At 43.8% G+C, this 16,259-nt stretch overlaps 1 protein-coding gene and 1 long non-coding RNA gene across 7 annotated transcripts in view; one reads left to right on the top strand and one right to left on the bottom strand.

Annotated features, from left to right (window-relative positions):
* Window positions 1-2,604, bottom strand: part of ITGB8 (integrin subunit beta 8) — a 49,276-nt gene extending 46,672 nt beyond the window's left edge. For all 6 annotated transcript variants that reach the window (XR_012624801.1, XM_074837013.1, XM_074837053.1 and 3 more), the window contains exon 1: window positions 2,342-2,604. Coding sequence is in view for 5 of the 6 variants with exons in the window: in XM_074837013.1 (XP_074693114.1) it covers window positions 2,342-2,471 (130 nt within the window). In the remaining variant the exon portion in view is untranslated. The remainder of the gene's footprint in view (window positions 1-2,341) is intronic.
* An 8,706-nt stretch (window positions 2,605-11,310) lies between these two features.
* Window positions 11,311-13,419, top strand: LOC141934083 (uncharacterized). Its single transcript, XR_012626277.1, has 3 exons — window positions 11,311-11,406; window positions 12,968-13,060; window positions 13,315-13,419. It is a non-coding gene; the product is annotated as an uncharacterized LOC141934083 (long non-coding RNA).
* The last annotated feature ends 2,840 nt before the right edge of the window (window positions 13,420-16,259 follow it).

Here is a 16,259-nt window from a genome sequence, read left to right as displayed (position 1 = left end):
ATGCAACTAGCTTCATTCTTATGTCAGGTATTTGTTTTAGTTGGCTTCATGAACTGCAAAGTTCCTTTGGTGAGACTTACTGAACAAGGAACCCTTTGTAGGAGGCGGCAACACTAACCTTTTTATCTGAGCTTACAGAACCTTTAATTTGGGACTTGCAACTTTACAGCATTGTGAGACTTCCTTTCGCACTCCTTGTAACTCCAAACCCAGGGCCAAATTCTACCTTTTACTTATCCCCAAGTGGTAACTTGCATCTCAAACTGCAGTCTGCAGAACAAATACCTCAGGTAGCATCAAACCATCCATTTTTCAACTAGAAGAGCCACAAATGCTCCAACAAGAACGAATAAACTTGAGTTCCATGTACATTTCATATTAATTCTCTTTTAGAAATGGAGATTCAATGCAACAGATACGCAGGTTCTGCCAACTCTGTACATAAATAAACTGAACTTGCTTATGGCACAGGATCGGCATGATGCTCTTCTCCATGCCCAGCCCTGTCAAGGAAGAAGCAAAGAGGAGTGGCTGCTTCAACAAAGCTGTGCTGCCAAATAGCTGTACGCGGAGCTGCTGCCCAGTCTCTCTCAGAGCAGACTGAAGAAGTTCAAAGAATCCAGGTGGTGCTGCACTGGCTGATAGAGCTATCAACCAAAAGTAAGAAGCACACAACAACAACAACAACAATAGTAATAATTATCATGAAAAAATTAATGTGTTCATTCACAGAGAAACAAAACAAAACACTCTTCTTGCTTCAACTGTGGCTCTAGCCTGTAAAGTGATTATGTATGAAGGAAAGAATTCAGTGTGACTTTCAGCTTTCATGAATTAGCAGAGGTTTCAAATGAAGAGGAAAAAACAAGGTCTATCTGAGCTACAGTCTGCCCAATCTGGGAGCTGTTGTCACAATAAACACGTAACCCATGACGTATCACTCATGTATATTTTCACTATCAAGCACAACAAAGAGAGCAAGTGCCCTTTGGTGCAAAAGCCCCATGCACGATCCTCCCTTATGGCATTCTGTTCTGAAAGATTATTTGCACTAGTGTGTACCCAAGAGCTGCACTCATGAGCAAGCACAGCACTGCACTCAGGCACAGAACTAGCCTCTGCATAAAGTTTCAATTAGCTTTTCAACTCAATTACACTGCATAAAAAAGAATCTGGGATACTAAACACAAGATGTCATGTTTCATAAGAAATTTAATAATATTATATTTTATTTTTCCTATTGACATTTAGTTTGGTTTTGAATTCAAAATATGAAGCCAAAAAAGCAAAATAAATTATCCTATGAAAGTTAACAAATTATTCCATTGTTTTTAATAGCACTGGGCAAATCCCACTGAATTAGGCATGAATTTGTCACATATGCAATAAAGAATTTAAGACTAATACATTGTTAATCTTATTTTTAAGAAACCCATTGTAAATCTTATTTTTAGAGGTTACATGTTAACGTTTTAAATTAACTCCAGGCCTAAACTTGGAATATGCAACTATTCCACAAGGGGGAAAAAAAACCCAAAATAGGAGAGGTGACTGACAACTTGATCTGCTTTTCTGACCACCAAGTAAGATCCTTTATGAAATACTTGACTAACCTGATAGCTCTGTCTGATCAAGGGCTATACGATCTAAGGTACATTTGCACAAACTCCTCTCAGCCTGCATGCCTCAAAACCGATGCCCGGGGTTTCGGGAAGCACTTCCACAATTTGAGGGGTTACCCACATTTACCAGAGCCTTTGCCACCACCGGTACCGTAGCTCCCGGGGAACTGTCAGCACACCAGCTACCCCAAGGTAAAGAGAAGACGGTCTGCCCGTAACTCTATCCATTTTAAACCCTGCCACTAAATGCCATATAAACGATGAGAAAAACGAGTGTTTCCATTCCCAAGAACTGTCCGTTCGCAGTCTGTGACCCCCGGGGGGGGTCCGTGTGCCGTTCCCGGAGGCTTGCAGAGGGTGCCGGGGAAAAGCAGGACCCGCAGCACGCCGGAGCGCGACGCTCGCCGCCGGCTCCCCACGCTGCCGGGAAGCTGCCACGGCTCCCAAAAGGCTGGACGCCCCCGGGACGGGCGATGAAACCGCGGGCGGCTCTCCGGCGGTGTGAAGCTGGGGCAGGGGCCAGCCGCCCCAGCAGGTACCCCCCGCCCGTGTGCCCGCGGCGCCGGGCGGCCCCAGCTGCCAGGGCTGTGCCCCGGGGGCAGCCGCCGATCCCGGGCCTGCCCTCCACCGCCGCCCGGCCCCCGCGCCAACCCCGACCCCGACCCCGACCCCGGCCCGGCAAGGGCGCGGCGAGCAGCCCGAGGGGCTCGGCAACTTACGGCGCTGGCAGAGTCCCGGCACGGCCGCCAGCAGCCGGGCCGCCCCCAGGAGGGGTCCAGGGCCGCGCTGGCACTTGGGCACGGAGACGATCCCCGCGGTGAGGCACGCCAGCAGCGGCACCCACATCATGCGCCGCGGCCGGCACCGCTCCCGCTCCCGCTCCCTCGCCCTCTCCTCGGGGCCGCGTCTCGGCGCCGCGGCACGCTCAGTCCCGGCCCCCGCGGGGGCGGCGGCGGCGGCGGCGGGGCCAGGGGAGGGGCGGCGGCGGGCCCGGCACAGGTAGGGCGCGCGGCGGCGGCGGCGGGGCGGGCGGAGGCCGCCGCATCTCAGGGGCAGCGCCCGCCGCGCCCCCGCGCCCCGCGAGGGGCGGCCCCCCGGCAGCGGCGGCGCGGCCCCGGCTGAGCGCGGAGAGCGGCTCCCTCCATCCGCCTCCAGCCCGGCGCGCAAGGGGCGCCCGGCCGCGGGGAGGCACTTCGCACCGCGCGGGGAGCGGCGGCGGCTCCGCACCTCCCTCAGGGAAACAACCGCCCGGCGGCTGTCCCCGCCCCCTCCGCCTGCCGCCCCCGCCGCGCACCCCCGCCGGGGCGCCGCCGCTGCCAGGTGGGCGCTGCCCGCCGCCGTCCCGAGCCGCCGCCGGGGCCGCTTCTCCGCGCCGCGGGGCCGCGGTTTGGCGGGGGCTGGCGGGCAGGGGAGCGCGGCCGGCGGCGCTGCGCCGCCGCTGCCGCCCGGGCCTCCCTCAGAGCCGTCGGGCCCCGCCGCGGTCGGTGCGCGCCGGGCCGGCGGGTCCCCGCGGTTGCTAGGAGACGGCAGCGGGGCCGGTTCCGCGGGCGGGGGCGGGGCCGGGCTCGGCGGTGAAGTCACTTGCGCCCGCCCGCGCCTCTTTGTTCGGCGGCGGCTGGCGGCGCCCATTGTTCCCTCCGCCACTGCCCCGCGGCCGCGGGGAGGCGGGCGAAGGCCGCGGGCACGGCACGACACGGCACGGCGCTGCACTGCGCCGCCCGCCCCTGGCCCACCGCCGCCTCGGCCCTCTCTCCCCGCGAAGCCGGCCGCCGTACCCAGGCGCTCGGGCGACCCTCACCCCCGGCTTCGCACCCCCCGTCGCTGCGCCCGGACCTCAGAAGCGCCTCCGGTGTCCCGTGTCCCGTCCCCCCCCCCCCCCCCCCCCCCCCCCCCGGGGCGTCCCTCCGCCCCCCGCCTCGTACGGGCCAGCAAACCGCCTCCCCCTCCCCCCCCGCCGTCGCCGGTAACTTCACGTTACCTCAAAGTACCTCCCCTCCTTTTATCGCTCGTATCGCCCTCCCCGAGTAATTTCTGCTCGGAGTTTCCACCCCTTCGGGCGAAGTGGGAGTAAACGCAAAGGTTAACCGTACCCTGGGCCGGGGCGGAAAGTACCTCGCCGTGCGGGCCCGGAAAGCCCCGCCGGGCCTAGGTGCGCCCTCCGGCCCGCCCGCACCGCCCGGCCCGGCCCCGCGCCCCGGCTCTCCTGGCGTTCACCTCCCTGCCTTCCCGGCGAGGGCTCTGCTCCCGGCGGAGGCGGTGGGTGGCCTGGTCCCGGGTGACACCCACCTGGGCCCCGCCAGGTCCCGGGCCCCGCCGCGGGGGTAGGTGAGCCGGCCGCCGGCCTGGGGGCCTCAGGGCTGAGCACTGCGCCAGCCGTGGCCATCCCTGTGTGTCATCACCTCATTTCTGTTCCTACCGAACAGATGTCAGTGCGTGCAGGAGCCCAAAATAGTATCTCGATGCGGCGTCCAAGTCTGCCTGTGCAGGGTACAACGTTAATAAATCATGCAAATGCGAGCAGTGTAAATACTGTGCTGTTTCACAGTCTTGGCAAATGAAAGGCTGCCGAAGCATGTTCAGATCCTGTGCTAAGCCTCCCGAAGCCGAGATAAGGATGGTTTATCATCTGCATGTCAAAGGTCAGAAATTGAACGCACACATGGGTTTGTTCAAGGTCGCTGAGGAGGAGACGGCAATGGAGCAGTCTTGGGAGTTTTTAAATGCCGTATCATCTTTCTGCTTCATCTTTGGAGAAATCCCCAGTTTCAGACGTTTGAGTGTCATTCCTCAAGCGGCCATGGCCCAAATGGGGATATGGGATGTGAGAAAGCCATATGCGGTGATGGTAACATAAAAGGGTAGCATCTATGTGACTTCACATATTGTCGCATTCTTGACCTAAAAGCTCTGTGATTTCAGAGGTCACAATTTCAAACTACGTAGGTGGTGAGCCGCGTGTCCCATGAGAGCTCAGTTGGTGCTATTCTTTGAAATGAGATGCACTTGTGACAGGTGAACTAAACTCAGTTTACTCCTATTTGACACTACAATGTCTAACCCCTGGGTCATGATGTTGAAATTCATGGTGATTCAAATGTATCTGGAAAAAAGGGTTCAGGGTGAGACATAAAGAATTTCAAGCAAATATCTTTAAACAAAATCCCAGCAGAAGCGAAAGTCGCTGAAAGTGAGAGCTCTCTACTTTGGGATTGTCACCTGCATAGTCCTAAGTAGTGCTGATGGGAGGAACAATACAGCTAATACTCTCCATATGGATGTATTCTGTATGAATCTCTTTATCAGATCAGAACTTAAATTCTCATAAACGTGGTAAAGAAGATGGCTCTGTCCTCAACAGCATGAATTATCTTGTGAATTTCTAAGCATAGGCTGTTCACCATACAAAGAGGAAACAGAGTCCTTACGTGCACTACTCGTGATGAGAATGACATCCAAGGATTTGGCATTCTGGGCAGAAAGACAATACGTACAGTCTAACGTGGAAGAAAAAAGTGATAATTTTGAATATAAAATCTAAGAATAAGGTTACCAAAATGAATATACTCTATTCATTGTTTTAAACACTGAGGAAAAGGATGCCAATATTGGGTGAGAACTATGCACCCCGAATAGTAAAAGTCACTGGTATCAGCAGTAACAAGCCAAGAGCTGAAGGTGCCAATAGTTGAGGACTCTATCAGTTGAGGCCGCTGTAACTCTTCAAAGTATTCTGCTGGTTTATGTAACATGCAGCTTCTCCCTATTTCTTTAGCTTCATTCCTCCCATGGTGAGAGCCAAAGACTTAAAGATATTTACAGCAATAGCATCTTTGAATATATTGTTGTTTAGACAGTGCTTATAATGCAATAAGCCATATCTCAAAGAACATTATGCAGGAGATCTGAATAATAATTCGAGTTTCACAAACGAAGAAACTGAATAAGGTCACATAAAAGACTTTTAACAAGGAGTTTAAGACCACTGGAACTGAATTTAAGTGTCAATCTGTTGTCCTACCTACAGGGCCATGAATGCTTGAAGTAGTGTGGTTGTGGGATCTCTGTCCTTGGAGATATTTGAAACTCAACACTCCCTGAGCAGCCTCATCTATTGGACCTGTTTTGAGCAGAGGGCTAGTTGGGCCTCTGGGGGCTTTTTCCAACCTAAGTTGTTCTATGTATTTTTATGGTGGAAAGTGTGTTCTTATATTACATGTATACCCAGTTTCTTGAAGTGTTACAACTGTACGTTCTTTCCAACATTTACATTTGCTTTATTGAAAACAAAATATAATTGTCTATCACAGAGCTGGCAAATAGCCTCTCTTTTCAGGAAACAGTTTTGAAAATGTTCACTAGAGCTGGTCAAAAAACCCAAAGCATTTCTTACAAAAACCACGTTCCTTTTTTGGTTGAATATTTCCAACCATCTTTGATGTGCCGTTTCATGGGGGAGAGTCCAAACCAAGATTGCAAAGGGAAGAGTGATGGTGTTTTACAACTTCTAATATCAAAACTTTTTTAAAATGAAAAATGCATTATGTGTTCATTAGCCTGTCATGTGATTTCTTACATTATCATGGCATCTTAGACACGATTAAAATCCCCATAGAAAGCATTTTGGTATACTTAAATTAATTTCAGTTCCTCCAACTTGCCTATTTTAATAATTTTAAATCTTGATGGAGTACAGTAATTGTTTTGGATTTGGTGGCTTCACTTGGTCCCACTGACATGCAAATTGTATTTCTTTGCTATGTAACTAAATAAAAGGATCTCATGCTTGTCTATCAGATACAATTGCATTTGGTATAGCTTGGGTTCTTTTTTCTACACAACATTTGAATCTAAACTGCATCTGTTTCATATAAAGAAGTCAGTGTATTTTGCAAATCTTTCATAACCCATCAATTTAAAATGATGGAACAGTTCAAATTCAATAGTTTTCCCAAGAAGCAGATTGCCAAGGAATCATAGACCTCTCCCTCAGCAGTGCAGACTATGAACAATCCACCTATGCTGTTTTTTATATCCAATAAAATTCTATATAAAATTCCAACTGCCCTGTGCAATACACAGAATTTTTAACAAAATGTAATTTTGTCATTTTGACAAAGTTGTGATGTATTTCCATATCATATATTAAAACAATGCACATTGCTTCTCATGTCGACTTTTAAAATAGAGTATTTACTCCCCCAAATGATATTTCTCATGATTTTTTTTCATTAATGCCTACCTTAATTACCAGTCCATGCTACTGAACCTCGTGATGCATGTGGCACAAAGAGAAAATGGTGCATTTTAAGGAAAAGCAATAATCCAAAATTACTGATACTCTGTTCAGAGTTTTTCATGAAGGCCTCCATTGATTGCACATGGGCATTTCATGCCTGTTTACAAAAACTTGAGTTTGCAACTTCAGTGGCTTCAGCAGGCCTGCATGAAACAGTCTGGCAACATCTGAAGCATTATCTTTTTGCATTTATCTTCTTGACCCTAACAGTTTGATCGATGTTATGCAGAGACAGGTGGAATAACACCTCTATTTTCAATACATTCAGCCTGATGACTCGTGTGTACTGTGTCTAACTGTTGCTCTTCATCATTTATTTGTATGGGTTTAAGTATAAGATGATATTTTTTTCTGGTCTAAGTGCCAGCAATATTCCCTCCTTTCTGCTTTTCTGTAGATAATTACTTGCAAAACTCCAGTGGTACACTTCTCTTCCTTTCTTACATAACCAGTTGAATTCTAAAATTTGTATATTAAAAATAGAGTAGGTAGTCCTCTAGAAATCCCAGATCTTGACCTTGTGTGCTTCAGTGCTTGCCAGAAGCCCACTGAAGAACTTCGCATTATAAGACAATAAGCCTGAGATATTTCATACCACTGTGAGAAAAAAAAATTGTGATTCAGATGGATTCTCAACCAAAATGGTCATCTGGCAGTTGTGATCTCATCTTACACTGAGACAGAGACAGCAGTGGCTTCTCGGGTGAGAAGGTATCAGTCTGTTTAGGGGTTACTAGGTCAAAACCAATGCTTTAAGCTCTGTACAGGCACTCCTGTCCTAGGACATCTGTAGTACAGACAGCTGACCTGTAAATTAGCATTGAGGGGGGCCTCAGTGGAGATGCCCTCATCCTCTGTTTAAGAAAGAGTAGGATGATTTTTCTAGAAAAGAGCAAGCAGAAAAGATTATCAATATAGTCCAACTATAATGCTCAAAAGCATAAAACCCTGTATTGTAACAAGTAGTCAAAGCTTAGGGTTGTTTATTGAAATGCTCTAATAATCTCTTTCTGGAAGTATTTACTGAAAAAACCCCAGCAGTATATTCAGTTGAACAGATGTATTCTGAAAGAAGAACATTTTAATTGTTGTCACATGCAGAGTTTTAAAGAACACTGTTACACTAAGATTTTTCGGTACTTCCACTATGCTTTTTTATGTGACGGAACTGGTATTTCAGATAGAAGTGTTTTCTTCCCTTTGTCAAATAAACATGTGGGTGCGCTTTGAGAGCCTTTCTGACTTCAGACAGAAGAGCTCCCTTGTGGCCTGTCTTTAAAGTATAAAATTTACCTGGGGTTCTAAATGCTGTCTTTAATATTTTCCAGATATTACATCATAGATTTACAGGCACTGTGGCTTGATTTCTGGGAGGAATAGGATAGAGGGACAGTAAGCCAGTTAAGTTACTGCATTAACCTTATTTCAGTGGGACTTTTGCCTGAAGACCAGACCCCATGTTACTAATCTTTGCGCCATTTTCCTGTTTTCCTTCATTGACTAACAGAGAATGAAGAGCATATTGTTTTACTTAGTTTTATATTCACAAAGGACTGAAGCCCACCCCAATTTTGATGCTAAATGTATGGTTTTCCAGCTCCACAGAGGATGGGTGAAGGCCAGGTTTCCTCTTGATAGGTGTAGCTATAGACCCACAGACACTAAGGCTGCTGAACTCCTCTGAAAAAACACATTTCAGAGGACAGTTTGTGACAAATAGCATTTTCTTTTCTATAGAGGGGCAATAGCCACTGTGAAGTTCATCAACAGTCACACACTTTTATCAGGTATTTTTTGTATTACTGCAAGCTGAAACTATCCACAGTACACTGGCACTCCTTGTGTTTTTCTTTCATTTTCCTCCACCTATTTCCTTTTGTTCTTGTTGCTTGTCTCCTACCTTTCACTCTGGTTCTTGAAAAAGGTATGTAATCTCCACTTACTGCTGGGAGCCAATTTAGGTGCTAATCAAATGACTGTGTTACACCTCATGTTTTTTTATTTTCTTCTTCCTCAAAATTTAGTTTGCCCTCTTTTTTTCATTGAAGACTGTTACACCCATTCTGCCTTCCTCCTCACCTGTATTAAAATGATTTTTTTAGTCTTTCTTCTCATGTTTGTGTGTTTTTTTTTTCCCCCCAGTCACTTTGGATGGATCATCAGCTCCTTTACAGGCCTCTTGCTTTCCCCATCTTCCCCCTCTCTGCTTCTCTCACTTCCCTAATGGAGTCCTAAGGTCACAACTGCTGCTGCTGCTGCAGCTATCTCAAGCAGCACTGCAATTTCTCCCTCATCCTCCTTCCATGATGATTTCCCCCCTTCTCTGTCCTTAGGATCTAAGCTATTGGGTTACCAAAGGGCAAGAGAAAATATTCCATAATATTACAGCAGACTTGACAACATTTTGGAAAGTTTTCAGAGAAAATTCCCAGGTAAGCCCCTGTCACCATTAGCTCACTTGTATTTCCCAGAGGTTTCCTGTGTAATGTTTTACAAGGAACTGGTAGAAAGAAAAAGGTAGAATATAGTGGAGAAATAGCAGGAAATATTTCTCGGGACTTCTGAAAGATTAAAGTTCCTCCTGAGAAACTATTGAGGAAATTAAGTGTTAGAGGTTGAAAGGGAAAGTTAAGTTGTGGTTTAGAACCAGCACTATTATTGTTTAACAGAAATTAAAGTTAATTTTTATCACAGTGTAGCCTCTATAAATCTGATTCAAAAGTATCCTGCAGTTAGAATGCAGAAATTTGTAACTGGGTGATTGATGGGTACAAATAATTTCTCCTGTCCATAGCTAAACTGCTCATTCTGGTGCATTGAGCAGTGGCCAGTGAGTGGAAAAATCCCACAGGCAAACTCTGTATGTGCGTGGCAGAGGGGGGAAGTGGGAGGGGTGGGGAACAGGGACAGGGAGTGTGCATGTTTTCCAGAATTATCAAAGGTTTTGAGCCTCTCTGATAGGATTTCATCTGCTGTTGTCCTCAGTCTTGAAGTGTGGTGTGCACATTACAGCCAGGATGCTTTCTGTGGGGTATTTATCTGCATATCCCCGCCCCTCTCTCACCAGATTGGTGCTCAAGACTCACTGCTGATGTGACAACTAAAATAAATCAAGAAGTGTTTAATGGCAAAATCAAGAAAGAATGGAGGCAGATGGGGACATTTAGAAATACTAAAAAAAACAGTTACTGATTTTTGTAATTGTTTCAAATATGTGTCTGTATATATGTCTCCTCACCTCTCACATCCTGCTTATCTTTAGATTGTTATCATTTTGGCATAGGAGCATGTATGTTTGGGCAGCACCTCATACAAGTTCATCCCTACTTCTGAAAGATATCCCTACTTCTGAAATGTTTTTATTCATATAAATAAATCTTCTCTTGTCTAATTCCAGGATCCAGTAGAGTTGTAGTTATTGGTTTTACTGTTTTTCCTTTATGCTATAATAAAGCTAAAATTCTTTTAAAAATAATGTATAATTAACTTCTGGAATTCATTGGCTCCACATAAGAACTTTGTAGGATTTAAAAATAAATGAGATATTTATATGAATTTTATGTGACAGGATTTTACTAGCCAGGATAAAAGTTCATAACGGAGGTAAGCTTTCATGCTTCAGAGCAAGAACCAACCACTGTCTGGGGCTGCAGAGAAATTTCCCCTGCAGCCATATAAGTGATGTGGTCCTTTAAAGATGATTTCTACCTTTGCTGAAGCATCTGGTACTGACTGTTACTGAAGTCAGGAAAAGGCATGAGAGGGACTATGGGATTCATGTATTGCTAAGGAACAGACACCGCTTTGTTTGGGACAGACACTTCTAGCCTGAATTGAGGCAGTCTAGGAGTAATTGAATTGTTCAACAATGTTTAAAGAGTCATTATAAACTGAGGATCAAAATTAAGGTCTTGCTGTTAGCATATACTTGATAAAAGGACACAGCTACCTTAGGATTTGTCAGAGCTTACCTTTTTATCTCAAATGGAAAATATTTTACATAATTAAGTTATAGCCAAAGTAGTAATTTGTTCCTTTAGAATTTAGTTAAGATGATGCTATACCAGCAAATAATCCTCATGTGACATGAAACTAATGAACACTGGAAAGTGAGGGGAAATAAAGGTTGTAGAATAATTTAGTAAGCCTAACTGTTTGAAGAAAAATGTTTCTGATTAGACTTCTTTGGCACCATTTTCCATCATGGGTGGTCTTTAATTCAAGACCCAATGGTTGTATAGGAGACAGACTGTAGATCAAACAGAAATGTTAAGGTTAATTGAGAAATTGCTAGATGAAGCTGTATAGCCTATATAACGTGGGAGGTCAGAAAATATGATCATTGTAATTCTTTCTCGATTTAAATTCTATCAGTCTTCTAATTGTTTTCTACAGGTAATTAACAAAATTGCATGACTTGGACTTGAAAGAAAATGGAACGCAAAATGTTAACTTAAAGGAGATATGTCCTGACTGACTCTGAAACAAGTAAGGATTACATTACATCAAACTAAACTAAAATTTCACCACACTCAACAGAAAAATACAGGTGCAAAACTGAAATAAAAACCAGCCAGCACCACAAGCAGGCAAATACCAGTGACATGCAGCTTACCTATGCACAAACCATCATCATAATAACTGCCATGTAAGGTCATGATCTCAAGAGATGTGGTCAAGGTAGTAAACTCAAATATAACTGTGTGTGCCACAGAAGACATAGACACATGGACCACTCAAAAGGGCAAAAGAAAATGACTAGAACTTTTGCTTTTAGCCATTAACTATCTCCCAGGGAATACACTATGATCACAGCTCGAAAATGTAGCTATGAATTTGCTGATTACTTGTGGGTTTTCATTTTTATAATGGAGGCCAAAATGATGCCGTCACTAAGCTTCTTCCCACGTGTGGGTGGAAACCACTAGTTCTCTGTAGACTCCTGGTTTATTTTTTAGTGCATCATTGTCAGTTGGTCAGTCCACTTCCCTATAAGAACATGAGAGGTGTCATTCCTGTAGGAGGAGAGCGTAGATGGAAAATAAAACAGACCAGATCCTGTGGGGAGTCAAAATGGAGTTGGATGTGTAAATCAGGATTAAACTTCAAAATGAAAACTGGCAGAAATACAGTTTTTTGTTGACCAGAAATTCTTTGAGCCTATGATAGTATAGTGTTTTTTTCTTTTCTCTTGAAATATCTCCTACTTAATTTATTCTTTTGTTTGCTGTTTGTGCTCCAGGATGTAAGACACATATGATGAACAAATCACAGAAATTATAAAAATAATGTGCATTAGTATTACTCTAACACTAAAAAGTTGAGTACAACTTCATTTCAAACTATAGGTTGATTCTCTGGTAATTTTACATTTATACTACGTGGCCACATACTTCAGACCCCTCTTTCTCCTTATTGAGATCCTCTATATTTTGCATTCTAACAAAAAGTTTTGATGAGATCCACTTACATAAGGAGCAAAACATAGCATTCACTGTATAGTGTTATGAATTCTAGATACATAGATACATTAGAAAAAGGTTTCCCAACATATGATTTCATGATGTAAAATTGATAGTTCACTGAAAATTTTATAACCGATTCAAAGTATCTGTGAAGCAAGTCAGCATTGCCCACCTAGTACAGACGCTGTGACTAAGAAACAATGATTTTCAGTTAACTGATGAAAATTATAGATAGTTGTGGCTAGATAGAGAGTTGAGGCAGAGTTCTGCCAGTTGGTCCAAAAAGGACTCAGTGGCCAGTGTTTTCTTTTCCACCTGAGCTTCTGCTATTTTCAAGTAGCTTGAATTTCTAAAGGCGACCTAGAGAGAGCAATTTTTCCTCTGTGGAGAGCATAAGACCTACACAACCTGCCTGCTGCCCCCGTTGCGGTACCCAAATGGTGGCTAGGCACACTACTCCCTTTTGCTCTTGAGACATCTGTTGCTCAGTAGTTTATGCTTTCTTTTATATTGTTTCTTTGTTCTGGCTTTCTTCTTTTACCAAAACCAAATAATGTATACTACTTTTTCCCCCTAATTTTTAGATTGGCTTTCAAATCCAAAGAAGAAGAAATCATGCAGAGAGAAGAAATCATTCTTTCTGGAGCACTGTTGGACTGACCTTTTTTCTTGCTTTGGTGGGTTTTGTTTGTTTGTTTGTTTTTCTTTTTTTCTTCCAGAGTAATTTTTTTCCCCTTTAATCTCTTTCAGCAATAGCGACTGTAGAGACTGCCTGTAACAATAATAGTCAAGCATTTTTCCATTCCAAACACAGGAATGGAATCTGATGGTATCCCTCTAAAGGAGTATATGAAACCTTTAGGTGGCAGCCAAGGGCTACAGTTTGAATCCCTAGATTTATTAGTTGTGTTGTTTATGGTCTCTGCTTCAGGTGGCAAAGAGGATATGATAAAGAATGAATTTCTAATCCATCCAAAAATAAAGCAGAAGAAATTTCACAGAGGTGAAACAGTTTTCAAAAAGCTGGATATGTCTGCATATACAGGAACGCACCTGGGACTTCCCTCTGTGGTCTATTGCCCTTCCGCCAGCCTCTGTCTCCTTCAAAATGTTCTTAAAAGCACACCCTAAAGCCTAACATCTTACTGCTATTGTTAAGCTTGTTATAAAAATGGCATTCAATATAGTGCTTTCGTGTTGTATTCAGAACGTGAATTATAACATGTGTCTGGACCTGGGAGGAGGTTGGAAACACTTGGTGGTCCCCTGCCATGCGCCTCCTCTGCCCCATAGCCCACCACAGCAGGGCGGTAGGGGCTGCCGGTCCCCTTGTCTCTCTGGCACAGTAATGGCTCTGCAAGTCTCTTGGGCAATCTGGGGCATGCCTTGGGAGATGTCATCTCCAAAGGCGGTCATTCAAATGGTTCCTTTTATAATTCAGGCTTATTATCCCCATGCACTCTAAAACAGAGCTTTGTGAAAATGTTTGTTTTCTCTTCATAAAATGGACTTGTCAAAATCCTGAGGTTAGTTTGCTGCAGTTATGCAGTCAATGTGTTGAAATTCTGCTGAAATATATTCTTACAATATGTTATTAAGTCATTTAGAGATGTCAAAATGTTAATGAAGATAAAACTTTTTGAAAGAAACTGTAGACTCCAGAGACTTTCTCTCAGGGAAGAAAATGCGTCTTTGTTTTTACAGATAACTGCCCAGTGATATCTTTTGATACAGAACTTACGGTTTTTTAACTTACTCTCATTGTCATGAAAGAAAACATGGCCACATTTGTATTATGTATTTTGAGAGTTAAAACCCCCAAACAGAAACTATTTCCAACAGAAAATGAGAGATTTACAAATAACTTCATCTGTTGTACTGTTCCCAGAGTTTTTCTTTGTGTAATTAACAGTCACAAGCAGCTACAAATCATGTTGTTTATCTCTGCAGTCTAATGCAGCACACATCATCTTACCATCCCACCGACAGGCTGAAGTATTCAACATTGCAGTGCCAGAAACCTATATACGTGCAGAACAAATATCCAAATTCAGCAGTGAGACAAGTAATTGTACCCTGATTGCAAAGCAGATGTTAAAAACCAAGTAGTTTAACTTAAATGACTAGTGATTCAATGACTACTAACAAGATTGGTTTACATCAAGATTTGCATTAGAATATATAACTTTGTTTTAAACAGTCTGTGAATGTGTAAGGTCTGTCTGAGTATGCAGATATTTATTAGGTAAGAAGATTTGTTTTTTCTCCCCTTTCCCTTCTCTCTTTTCTTTTTTTTCCCCCCACATACTCTATTTTGTGTGAACCCATATGAATGACTGGGGACATTTTAAAGCCTCATTTCCAGTATTTTTGAATATTCAGGTACAAACAAGGGTCTCTAAAACTTACACCTGTTTTAGCACACACCTGGACTGGGGCTAATACATCTGCTTCCCTGCAGAGCCTGTTTACTGGTTTCTGTTTGGTTAGCTCTGAGTGGAAGCAGAGTGGAAGGAAAGAGGCAAGCAAGCCTGGCTTTTCCCACCTCTGTAGAGGCACCATGCTTTTCTTATTATGGCTGTTATGCCCTTACTCCCCTGTGTCGCTGCATACTACTTCACCTCCCATTGCATAAAAAGGGCAGGCATCAAACTTTACAAATTCTTTGCATTTTAATTGTTCGCTCCCATTATCTGGCCAAAACTTCCCCTCATTCAAGTCCCTGCTTGACTGGCTACAAGATGTCTGCATTCACATCCACGAAGCAAAGAATAAGGTGTCTAATTCACATGTCTGAAATTATGTAGTAAACAGAATGGTCTGAGCTGATGTGGAATACAGCCAAGATACTATAAAAGATGCCCTTGTCATTCAAGAGGCACCAATAGATGTTTACATGATAAAAAAATGTACAGACAAAAGTTTTCCACCCAGAAGACACCCACTCCTCTTGTGTGTATATTGCTTATTACTGGCATTTTATTTGTTCATATAACAAAACATTGGAGGCTGACTTACTAGAAGTAGAATTACTAAACGGTCCACTTACTTTTAAGTTAAATAATTTATTGCTGCATAAAAATTTTCTTCAATTAAAAAATGCCCATCGACCTCCTATTCAGCCATGCAGTCTCTCTTGGCATAAAATTTATTTGGAGGCTCTGCCTCATAATAATGGTTTTCTAAGTGACAGTGTGACCAGCTGGGCATTTATGCTCTGTCTTATGTTGAGCTACACTACGACGTTTTGTGACACATTTGTCTGCCCAGGTAATATTGGATTATGGGGGTGGTTTAAAATGTTTGTTTGTATGAGATGGGAAATGATCTCACAAGTCACCGAAAAGAAGAGGCTTGGTGCAATGGGAGGTAAGAGAGGACGTGTCCAGTATGGTGAAGAAGGAATTACACATTAGCTCATATAAATAATAATAGCAGGTGTGGGTAATTGCACTTCAGTAAAACTGAATTTGAAAGCAGTTAGGTTGTAGTTTCTTAGCAACTGCTGCTGACAGCCACATTTTAAGTGGCCAAGGCTTTCAAATTAGGCAACACCCATAGCCTGCTATACAATAGCATTAAATGGAGAGAAACACTAGTGTAGAAGTGTTTCTACTCTCTAAACAGAAGTACAACAGAGGGCCAGAGCCACAGAGGAGGTGACAAAATAGAAAAAGCAGAAATTACGTCTACATTTCTAGGTAAGCCTTTTCAGGAAGAATTTCTTTGGAAGAACTGATACAGAAAAAGGCATGATCCATAGCCTACTCAAGGCAGTAGGTAGACTTTAGGGAATGATGGCAGGGGCATAATTTGTATTTAGGTAACTTTGTTATTTTGTTACCACATTTTGTTATGTCTTTTTATGTATTTCTC

This window comes from Strix aluco, chromosome 1 (genome assembly GCF_031877795.1).
Source record: "Strix aluco isolate bStrAlu1 chromosome 1, bStrAlu1.hap1, whole genome shotgun sequence".
Classification (NCBI taxonomy): Eukaryota; Metazoa; Chordata; class Aves; order Strigiformes; family Strigidae; genus Strix; species Strix aluco.
This window is presented reverse-complemented; position numbering and strand designations above follow the sequence as displayed.